At 39.5% G+C, this 12,577-nt stretch overlaps 1 protein-coding gene across 5 annotated transcripts in view; it reads right to left on the minus strand.

Annotated features, from left to right (window-relative positions):
* Positions 1 to 12,577, minus strand: part of TPK1 (thiamin pyrophosphokinase 1) — a 585,523-nt gene that overhangs the window by 479,672 nt on the left and 93,274 nt on the right. For all 5 annotated transcript variants that reach the window (XM_066585416.1, XM_066585418.1, XM_066585413.1 and 2 more), the window contains exon 3: positions 3,856 to 3,930. In XM_066585416.1, the coding sequence (XP_066441513.1) occupies positions 3,856 to 3,930 (75 nt within the window). The remainder of the gene's footprint in view (positions 1 to 3,855; positions 3,931 to 12,577) is intronic.

Consider the following 12,577-nt stretch of genomic DNA (forward strand, 5'->3'; position numbering starts at 1 on the left):
AAAACTTAGAAAGGAATATTTGACAAATAGATGGAATTTGTACAAGATCAATTAGCAGAGCACTCTAAATGTAGCCTCAAGTTCTTGCAGCCAAATTGCATTAGAGATCATTCATTATTTTTCTGCTGTGCTATGCTGGAACAGCTAGAGTCCTATATAATACATACTACACATTGTAATCACTCCAGGTGGTTATAAAGTAGGGTTCAGAACTAAAATATAACTTTTATTAAATCTTTATAAAAAAGAACTTGATAAACAAGTCTCGAAAAAGACACACAGACAACTAAGAGAAAGTACTCCTTTAACTAGGTTCCCAGAATTACTGTATATAACGGAATGGCCGTATTCCGGGATAGAAAATTTAAAGCTATACAGCTTTAAAAGGAGTAGACCATAGAAGGTTCAAAACAATCAGCAATTTGCTACAAAAATATGTACCGTAGTGTAGCTATAACCGTTTATTCAAAGGGTCAACCTAGCTAGTGCGTTCGGAAGTTTTTCAGAACACCAAACACCTTGAGAAGTCTCCGTAGCCCTCCAATCAAGGGGTTAACTCGGTGATTGGGTTCAGAAATTTTTAGGAAACTTCAAACGTTACCCCAGCCTGGTTTAGTGCACAGGGGTATAAATAAATCCCTATAGGTTGCACTCCAGTAAAGACTGAAGGGTACTCTCAGCAGAAAAAAAGAGAAAAGAGAAGATCCAATCTTCCCAGATCTAGTCCACTGGATATAGATGAATCCCTATGTGGCTATATCTGATGGAGAAAAGACCATCGGTAACCAAGAACATATTCCAAAATTGATTAGTTCCAATCCAAACAAGGAGGGAAAAGGATAATCCATCAATTTATATGGAATAGTCTTAAGACATTTTTTTTTAAGAAAAATTACGTGGTTCGACACATTTCTGCTACTGTTAAAGTAGCGTCATAGGAACGAGAAAAGGTAGCACCGCCAGCCTACCACAAGGGCTGGTGCTGCTACCTTTTCTCGTTCCTATTGCTATTTAGGGGGGAATCTCTGGGGTATACTTAACCCTTAGAATGCTAGCATTGTCTGCCTCTCCTTTCAACTTTATAACTTCCGCTACAATTTAACTTTTGTTGAGCAGTTTAAGGACGCTATGTACTGAATTCTTGACGTCCAGACATGGAATTAGGTTCCTGATGACGCTACTTTAACTGTAGCAGAAACGCGTCGAACCGCGTAATTTTTCTTAAAAAACGATGTCTTAAGACTATTCCATATAAATTGATGGATTATTCTTTTCCCTCCTTGTTTGGATTGGAACTAATCAATTTTGGAATATGTTCTTGGTTACCGATGGTCTTTTCTCCATCAGATATAGCCACATAGGGATTCATCTATATCCAGTGGACTAGATCTGGGAAGATTGGATCTTCTCTTTTCTCTTTTTTCTGCTGAGAGTACCCTTCAGTCTTTACTGGAGTGCAACCTATAGGGATTTATTTATACCCCTGTGCACTAAACCAGGCTGGGGTAACGTTTGAAGTTTCCTAAAAATTTCTGAACCCAATCACCGAGTTAACCCCTTGATTGGAGGGCTACAGAGACTTCTCAAGGTGTTTGGTGTTCTGAAAAACTTCCGAACACACTAGCTAGGTTGACCCTTTGAATAAACGGTTATAGCTACACTACGTATTTTTGTAGCAAATTGCTGATTGTTTTGAACCTTCTATGGTCTACTCCTTTTAAAGCTGTCTAGCTTTAAATTTTCTATCCCGGAATACGGCCATTCCGTTATATACAGTAATTCTGGGAACCTAGTTAAAGGAGTACTTTCTTTTAGTTGTCTGTGTGTCTTTTTCGAGACTTGTTTATCAAGTTCTTTTTTATAAAGAATTAATAAAAGTTATATTTTAGTTCTGAACCCTACAGTGACAAATTCAAGTTGACCACCTGGTGTTCCTCCTGCTCCAGTGATTTCAGGTGGTTATAAAGGGAACGCATCACCCATATGTTTTACCTATTTAAGGGACCTTGCCAGGAGATTTATGCTGTGTGAAGTATAGGCCGCATGAAATCCCAACTGACAAATGACAGAAAACTGCATTTTACTCTAAAATGCTGAAGTATTTCAGAGAAACCCATTTAAGGGGATTATCCATTTATAAACTAGTGAAGGCCTAGATTGGAGAAGGTCCATCATCTGATCATTTGTTTGCTGGGCTGTTTTGCTTTTGCACTGAGCTCTGCACTTACTGTAGTGGTCAGACGTGGTACTGCAGGCAAAATTCCCATTCATTTCAATGGGAACTTTTTTTCTGCAAACAAAGCATGACCATTGCATTAATAATGTTGCTTCCAGGAGAAATCAGCGCAGTACGTGAGCACACCGGTCCAGAGAAGAGCTGATAGGTGGGGGTCCCTGCAGACAGACCCTCGGCAGTCTACTATTGATGACCTAACTAAGGATAGGTAATCACTAGTTTACAACTGGACAACCCTATAAAAAGTATCTAGAAACAGGCAGAAGAGTCATCAGGGTAGATCTCCACCGGCTTCTCCCAGCTCGCCTAAATTGAAAAGTGTCTCCCTATTTGCGTGTACAGAAAGACTTGTCAATCTAGTCAAACTGAGCTAGGAGAAGCTGTCAGAGAGCCGCCCAATGACTCCACTCCCGGTTGTTTTGTAAACTAGGTTTTCTATGAAAAGCCACAGCGTTTAAAAGTAACACACAGCTGTCCGTAACGTGAGTGCCTGTTGGGTTTTCAGGCTGTTCGTGGCTCAAGCAGCATAAATCTGCCGATAGGCTCCCTTTAAGACCAGGTACGGATATTATTTTTTATTCTAATTGATTTTTACTTTGATTGTACATTTTTCATTCAAAATTATGGGATTGGCCATCTTCTGTGAACTGTTAACAATATTCTGAGATATGTTTTACAGCAGTCGCAAACATCATAGAAAAGTAGTCTGGAGATGACTCATTGACTTCTATGGGAATCCAATGTACAGCGAATCCTGTGTATGTATAGGAGTGTAAGTATTATATATCTTTCATTGTTATCCTGCCTGTAATAGCAAGGAGATAACTGCTGAGAAGTCATATTTGCAGGACGGGATCTGTCAAGCTATTATGAGACTCAGTGGCCAGTGTGAAAACTGAAGGATTTTAGGATTTTTTTTTTTTAATTATAAATTGTGGACATTTAAAATGAAAGAAAATAAAAAAAAACACACCAAAACTTCTTCAAAATATATTTAATATAAAAGAACTTAAAGGGGTTTTCTAGGAGAAAATATTATTGATGATGTATCCTCAGGAGAGGTAATCAATAGTTGATCGGCTGGGGTATGCTGCTCGGGATCCCGACTGATCAGCTGACTGTGCACATGCTGTGAGAGCTGAAAATCACTGGGATTGAAGAGGAAGCCGCTGTTCCTATCCGTGTAGTGGCCAGCTCTTGTAACTGTAGGTGCGGCTCCCATTGATTTCAATGAAAACCCATCATGCAATTACAAGCGCCGGCCACTACATAGAGCTGCAGCTTCTCCTCCTACCCTCCAGAGGGCGCATAATCAGCTGATTGGCCAGGGTCCCGAGCGGCAGACCCCTGCCGATCAACTATTGATGACCCATCTTGAGGATGAGATATCAATAGTATTTTCTCTGGAAAACCCATTTACTTATACAACACGTCAACAGTACAAGATTTCCTGATATTTTCAGTATAGGTAGTGACATGGGAAATTGAAAAAAACCACCACCGTTAATTATTAAAATATAAGTTTAACATTAAAGCTTGATTTAACCAATAGGTAATTTTCAAATGACACCTTCCCTTTAAGTATCGCATGAGGCCTACATGAACAGTTAGTGAAGTACCTTTGCTCCAGAGTTGATCTAAAAGACTTTTGTTCAGGGGTTGATTGAGAATAATAAGTCCACATTTCAAATGTTCTGTAAGAAAGAACACCGATTTTATTTTTCAAATAGAACTGGGGACGGCACAAGTCAACAAATTAAAATGTAATATAATATAAGAACAGACAAATCAATCAGATTTCAGCAAATATTTCTTATAAAACATCATCAACTAGTTTGCAATTACAGTAAAGCAAAGCCTAATTGGATTATTAGTTTGCATTTTAAAATTTTGCATTAGTAAATGTGCCGTGTTTTTTTTTACCCATTCAGGACCAAGCACAGTAAATTTACAGCGCTTGGTCCCAGGCTTCAATCTCAGCCTTAAGTAAAAAATATGGTAGGGTATTAAAAGCTCCTGCTACTGCAATAAATCAGAAGCAGGACGGGTTGTCAGCTGTTAGTTACACTCAATGAGCGCTATGTGCCACAGAGTGAAAGTCGAAGTGTTTCTTCTACTACGCGAGCCAGCAGTCACATGACTGCCTGGATCCCCTGGCACAGCAGAGCCCGATTAGCTCTGCCAGTGACTATTGTCACTACAGTCGATGTTTTCCCCTGTAACTGGGGCTCCTATGGCTGCCTCAACTACAATAAAAAAAAATGACAAAAAAAAAACCAAACAAACTATATGAATGTCCCTCAGAAGTCTTATATGACGTCATGGGGGACACAGATAGTAAAATAAATAATTACATAAATAAGTAAAACAAAAATTACAGAATAAAATAAAAATATATACCATATATACTCAAGTATAAGCCTAGTTTTTCAGCACATTTTGTAATGCTGAAAAAGCCCCCCTCGGCTTAGAGTGAGGTAAAAAAAAACAACAATAAAAAACCTGCAATACTCGCCTCCCAGCTTGCATCTGTGTCCCCGACGCAATGGTCTCCCCGGCGGTGCAGCAAGTTGCTTGAGAATCCTCCCCGCTGTCATCTCCCTGCTCGGCTTTGAATTCCGCCGCCGTCAGCGCTGTGTAGGTAAGTGATGTGATTGGATCAAGCGCCAGATTTGATTGGCCAACGCTCGATCCAATCACAGCACTTACCTACACAGCGCTGACGGTGGGAAAATTCAAAGCCGAACAGGGAGATGACAGCGGGGGGAATTCTCAAGCAGCTTGCCGTACTGCCGGGGATACCATCGCGCTGGGGACACAGACGCCGGCTGGGAGGTGAGTATTGCATTTTTTCTTTACCTAGTATATACTTAAGTATAGCTCGGCTTTTACTTAAGTTTTACCACAAAAAACTGGTAAAACTAATTGACTTATTGACTCAGCTTATACTCGGGTCGGCTAATACTCGAGTATATACGGTACATAGAAAAAAAAATAACCCAACACCAACCAAAACCTTCACCGTATACGCCCTGTAATCCAAAACCATACATATTATATATCAAAACATCCAAAACAAAATGAGGAATCCGTTCCTGTACTTTATTTTAGCGTAAATATGCTAATTTAAAAAAAAACAAAAACTATAAATGTTTTTTAAAAAAATCATATTTTTAGTGTTTTACCTCCAATAAAACAAAAAAATGAAAAAAAAGCCCGTGAAAAAGATATTAAAAAATTAGCCCTATATGTCACGGGAAAAAAAAAATACAGCAAAAATAATTTTGGTAGCTAGAGGAAAAAAAATAGAGCAGTTGAACCACCACATGGGCAAAATCCCTAAAAAGGTACAAAACAGCCTGGTCCTAAAGGCGTTAAATCAGGTTTATGATCGTATCTGTTAACGTAAAATGACACACAGAAAACACAGGATGAAATGCTGGTGGTGTCTGACAAGGATGGATGGATGCTGCTTGTGACTAGCTTCTACCTTCGGGATGGCCACAATTAGAAAAGTGGCTCCACCTTTTCCTTCCATAAACAGCGACACTCTTGCCCACCATATTTTGGGGTAACGCGATATTTACAAAGTACCTCGTTTAAAGTGAACTCCTTAAAAAGTAACTCCTCATACCAGATGACCACGTATATACCGTAAATCTCTTGACTTATACGAGCATTATGATAACAGTCTGTAGGTCTGCTAAGAATTTGACTATATTTCAAACACACATCTGCCAGCAGACTTCAGACTGACATTTATGACATTGCAATTTATAAACTGCAGACATTAGCTGTCATAAACGTTTGACATTTTTGGAGACGTGGTTGCTTATCTGTCCATTTTAAGGCTAAACATTTGACAAGGAAGTTGAAAAAGATCCAAACTCAACAAGATATTCTTACATTTATTGCGGGCCGGCACAAATCTCAGGGCTAGAAATCAGATTCTCACAGCCCTACTGATGAGTGTTAGATGAACACCGGGGCAGATGAGCCCGACCCTACAGGTCTAGTGAAGACCAGATGATAGTTATAAATAGCATCTTTCCCCATAACAGAGCATGTTTTCCCCAACTCCCCTTAAGGACCAGAAACTTTTTAGGGATTTTCCCCTGGGGGTAAAAAGCAAAAAAAAAAATATTTTTTTAAAAGATAGTTGTGTTTTCTAAAATTAGTATATTTATGCAAAAATATAAGTACAGATAGTCCCCAACTTGCAAACGTTCGAGTTACGAACTTCGCAAGATGCGAACAATCTGTCCTGCACAGTATGATGTAATGCTATGGCATTACATCATACTGTGCAGGGACCAGACAGGCTTGTATCAAGCCTGATAGAACCCTGTCCGGTCAGATCGCGGGACACTGTGCGGTTGCTAGGCAGCCGGGGGGCCTTATGAAAGGCCATGCGCTTGATAGGCACTCTGCATAGGCAGCCCTGGGGCCTTTCAGAAGGCCCCCAGCTGCCTAGCAACCGCACAGCGTCCCGCGATCTTATCTGTATAGGCCGCTCTGACAGCGGTATTTAAAGTATTAACAGTTCCGACGAGCGGCGCGGCTCATTGGAACTCCTGCCGCCGGGTGCCCGCTGTAAGAACACCCGGCACCCGACATTGTATGGAGTGGGATCCACCTGCGATCCCGCTCCATACAAACATTTGTTCGGACATACAAACAAATGTACTTGCGAACAGGTTCCTGGAATGGATGGTTCACAAGTAGGGGACCATCTGTACAGGAATGGGTCCCTCACTTTGTTTTGGACGTTTTACTATATTATAAGTGTAGTTTGGGATTTCAGGGTGCATGTGGCAACGGTTTTGGTTGGCGTCAGCAGTGGGTCATATTCTTCTTTATGTATTGACAAGCTTGACAAAAACCCATTGTGGGTTGAAACCTTGTGGTTTCTTGACGTACCATGGGAAATAAAGGTTTTTACCTTTTTTGACTTCTGCACCATTGATGCTGCTTTTATCACAAATTCACTAGACTGTTGCTTTGAATCTGGGATCCGGTTCTATTGAGGCAATCATCTGCACTCCATATCCACCCCACCATTTTATGGTATTGTTGGTGTGTGCTGCTGATTTACTTTAAATTTTGGCTGACTATATTTTTGCTTTATTCTGAAATTTTTTTTATTTTTGTAACTATTTTTTGTTACCATTTGTGACCTCCATGACGTCATATAAGACCTCTTGGGGTCATTCACTTTGGCTTTTTTTTTTCTATTTTACTTTTACACTGTAGCTGTGGCATACACATGAGCAGCATTCATAGGAGCAGCAGTTACATGGGAAAACATTCCCCTGTAGTGACAACAGTCATTGGTGGAGCTGATCAAGATCTTCTAGGACCCTGCAGCCCTGCTGTAACAGGGGCACACTGTGGTCACATAGTGGAAATAACCCTTCCACTTTCACTATTTAGTACATAGTGCTCCTCATTGAGCGCTATATAGCCAGGAAAGGAGAAGACAACAGCAGCAGATACTCCTAATAATTCAGTCACCAGCAGCAGAAACCCTTACATCCGATATCAGGAGCATGTTATCGGACCACACCGGTACCGATCTGATGACCTCGTTGACAGGTGCCAAATTGGTAGATATGGAAGCCCGTGATGAGAAGATCTGCTAGCAATTATCTATCAATAGCATGAAATCACTCCATGTTATGTCAAGACACTTCTCCATGAGAACTCAATGAATTCTACTTTATTATCAACATTACTAACTCTTATACAGAAAGACGAGAGCGGATTCAAGAGTTACTTGGTACAAAGATTAGGGTTACATAGGTTAGTGTTACATAGGTGACAAAGCTGATTGATCATAAGGCTTATTGACATCTACCAAATAGTCTCAAAGCTCTTAAGGCCCGTCTCAGACATAGAAATTACTTATGTCAGGATATTGCTGTTGCATTAGACAATATTTCTGCTATAGCTGTGTGTCTTCTCTGTTAACATAGCTTAGGCTTATTTAATTTGTCTGTTGACTTCTTATCTTAAAATCCCAGTTACCGGCACTACAAAGCATAGGTTTTAGTCTTCTGTTTAAGGGACAATAGTCCAATACAAGGTAAGAAACATACACTTATTGCATTCTGACACTTAACACTTTATATTCCATGACAAGCACCAGGTGGCGTTCACTGCCTAAAAAAAGGCCAGGAGTGCAAAATGCAGAGCCAAGATGGAGGTTGGATCACACCTCCACAGCAATCACAGGAAAATAAATGTAGTCTTGGCAGCATCCAAAGTGATAAAATTAAGTCTTCTTTATTCCTCCATAAATGTACAGTAACTAGCAACGTTTCGACCGTTTACAGAAAGAAATACGGTCTTTGTCAAGCTCAGTTAGCTGTGATAAAACTCACATTTAAATATACAGCACCACCACAAAGCACAGGTACAATACATCACCTAATTAATCAAGTGAATTAACCCCTTAATGTCTTCTTGATGCCAAGTCACCAATCTCAGTTGAATATCTACTAATTGAATGTTCACGAGGTAGGTCATGGTTAACAGACGTTAATAGGGGGCATGTCAGCCAATCAATTTTACCTACATCCCACACTGACTAATGGACTGAATGAGCCCTTGCCACACCTAGATGAGCGTCATCGCTGTGCAGCGTCGCACATAGTATTGCATCACAACCCTAATCCCCATGTATCTCACATGACCAACCCCGGTCACTTGACCCTCCACAGTCACATGATGAGGTTTCATTTCCAATGCGTCATGTAGCCTAGCAACACACTCCATCTTGTATCCCAGATACATTAACCTCACTGTAGCTTTGTGTTAATTTCAGCAGAATTTCCATCATAAAGGAAGGGAGGGGAGATTTAAAGGGCTCTAATACTTGATCTGTAGCCTATCATTGTGCCTTGTCACCACATTGAAGCGCAAGTCAGCATCATCCTTCTTATGTGTGTAGTAACTAATATCACTAAGGGGAAGAGGATTACCGTGTCACCTAGGATAAAATATCATTCATAATATCGCACAAGATCTCATTTTCAGAGGAGAAGACCTGACAAGAGGGACTTGTTCTTACAACAGATTTGTATACTAAGGAAACTGACAGGAATAACATCTTACTGTATAATAGCAATCATCCTAAGAGGATGGTTGACTGGCTACCCACTAGCCAGCTTCTAAGAGTGGGACGTATTGAGGATGAAAAATATGTGGATGAGTTACTGGCTGACTGACTCACCACTAATTCTATAGCTTCTCTGTGTCATACTGTGTTGTGTCTTTACATTCTAAATAGGAAAAGTAAGGGGGTTGCAACTTCAATATTCAATGCTAAGCATGAAAAACTGTGCGAAAATCTGCAATACATGAGATAGTTCTTTTCTCAGAAAACATAAAGCCTAGAAAAATTATTTGTATACTGAGTAGAATCAACCTCACCTCTATGTGTATGTACTAAGGAGAATCTACCTCACCTCTGTATATATACTAAGGAGAATCTACCTCACCTCTATGCGTATATATACTGAGGAGAATCTACCTCACCTCTATGTGTATATACTGAGGAGAATCTACCCCACCTCTATGTGTATATACTGAGGAGAATCTACCCCACCTCTATGTGTATATACTGAGGAGAATCTACCCCACCTCTATGTGTATATACTGAGTAGAATCAACCTCACCTCTATGTGTATGTACTAAGGAGAATCTACCTCACCTCTGTATATATACTGAGGATAATCTACCTCACCTCTATGTGTATATACTGAGAAGAATCTACACCACCTCTATGTGTATATACTGAGGAGAATCTACCTCACCTCTATGTGTATATACTGAGGAGATTCTACCTCACCCCTATGTGTATATACTGAGGAGATTCTACCTCACCTCTGTGTTTATATACTGAGGAGAATCTACCTAGCCTCTCTATGTATATACTGAGGAGAATCTACCTTGCCTCTATGTGTATATATACTGAAAACAATATAACTGACCTCTGTGTGCATATACTGAGGAGAATCTTCCCGATCTCTATGTATATATACTGAGAACAATATAACTGACCTGTGTGTATACATTGAGGAGAATCTATCTCACCTCTATGTGTCTATATACTGAGAACAATATAACTGACCTCTGTGTGCATATACTGAGGAGAATCTACTTAATCTCTATGTATATACTGAGAACAATATAACTGACCTCTGTGTGTATACACTGAGGAGAATCTACCTCACCTCTATGTGTCTATATACTGAGAACAATATAACTGACCTCTGTGTGCATATACTGAGGAGAATTTACCTAATCTCTATGTATATACTGAGAACAATATAACTGACCTCTGTGTGCATATACTGAGGAGAATTTACCTAATCTCTATGTATATACTGAGAACAATATAACTGACCTCTGTGTGCATATACTAAAAAGGTTGTGAAGTACATAGAGAAGCAGCCATGGACTACAGGAATGGAGCATGCCTTTAAGGCTACGAAGGGGCTTCAACTTACAGTTTGGGGGTAAATTGGAATAAAAAGGGGCGTTACCTCTAAGGGTAAAAGTGAGGAGAGTGGGAGGGTGGCACATTCTGCAGAGGGACATCAGTACATGCAGTCTGAGGAGAATCTAACACTCCTCTATGTGTATACATATTTTATTCCTTGGTTTCTCTGAAGTAACCATGACTTCATAATATTTTCAGTGCGAATAACACATAAACACCCGTATCAAGCCAAGTATATCAGCTGGTAATGGTATATGATAGGTATAAGAATAATATGGATGATTTTGTGCGTCCTGAATTTCTATTTTATTACTGGGAATTTAATTGGTTTTACATTGAGCTCAAATGAGAAAAAATGGCTTGCATCTCTGTATAACAAATTACTGTAGAACATTTTGTACAAGAGATTTACAAGCTATTTTATCAAACGAAAAAATAGTGTTCAAAGTAATCAGACAGGTCGGAACATGTAAACATACTTATCTGTTGTTTTAAAGTAATTTGTGATAATGAATCCATAGCATCATCTATTTCATTTATTTCAGTTTCCACTGCCTCATCATTAACATAGCACTTACAAAATGGAAGATCCTGTACATGGTAATTAAGAACAAAAGTAAAGTGGAACTTCTCTTCATTACATTGCTTCAATGGACTGCGCGGATTCCAAAGCAGTGCGATAATGGAATACACTTCGAGAAGAAAGAATAGTGCGCACAGCGTACAACTCAATATTAATTTAGTTAATTAAATGGAAAGGAACCTTTAGACCTGTAAAATATTATCTTAATACAGTAAATATGGGTTAAAACAACCCCAATCCCTATGTACTTCAAATAACCCATGTCTCTAATGTCAATGGTTCCCTTTTGCGGAGACACTGCGTCATTGACGGTAGTGATGTCACAGCAACACTGAAACCTATCTTTTTCTGCCTTCGTTGACTTTTCAATAACCTTTATCGCTACATTTGGCCTCTCCATTTGCTGGAAATATTATCAAACTAACCGCTCCTCACTTTTAACATGTCAGCAAAAAAAATGTCAATGTGCTGTTACTAAAGCCAGGATATCACAGGATTGCAGGAATAAAACACAGCGTTTTATGGCTACGCAACTGGCCTCTCACTGCACATGACAGCAATTATGGACTGTGCATGACGGAGTATTTAGATTTTTTTGTTTACATTTCCCACTCTGTCGCTTTGCAACGACAACCAAAAAACACTACGCATACACAATGTAATACAATACATGCTGCGTTCCGTTCTGTGTGTACTACATGCAATGAATATTGACGAGTGTGAATTGATCAATGAAAATCAAAGTACATTCATTGACTCCATTCACCGTGTATAGTGCAATGAAATGCTGCTCGTGTGAGCCTGGCCTAAGGGCTAGCAGTAAAGCAGTTAAATGACGAGAGTCTACTATTTCACCAGTCTATGAAGCAAAATATTTGATCCTCATAACAGTGTTGCCTCTTTTTCGATCTGCCTTCCTAAGCAAAACTACATTGCAGATTCATTGCACGATATTTATATTATCACACATACGTATATATTTCTTTACAAGTGTGTATATATTTCTAAACTTATATTTCCCATTTACATCTATATATCTATCTCTATGTCTCACTCTCTATCTCTCTCTCTCTCTCTCTATTTATATATATATATAGGCGAAAGCCCTCATTGGACTGACTGACTCACTCACCGACTGACTGACTCACCACCAATTCTCTAACTTCCCGATGCCATACAAACTTAAAATTTGGCACGAGCATTCCTTAGGTCCTTGACCCCTTAGTGACAGTCCCATAGTGTTTTTACGTCC

This window comes from Eleutherodactylus coqui, chromosome 12 (genome assembly GCF_035609145.1).
Source record: "Eleutherodactylus coqui strain aEleCoq1 chromosome 12, aEleCoq1.hap1, whole genome shotgun sequence".
NCBI classification, from domain to species: Eukaryota; Metazoa; Chordata; class Amphibia; order Anura; family Eleutherodactylidae; genus Eleutherodactylus; species Eleutherodactylus coqui.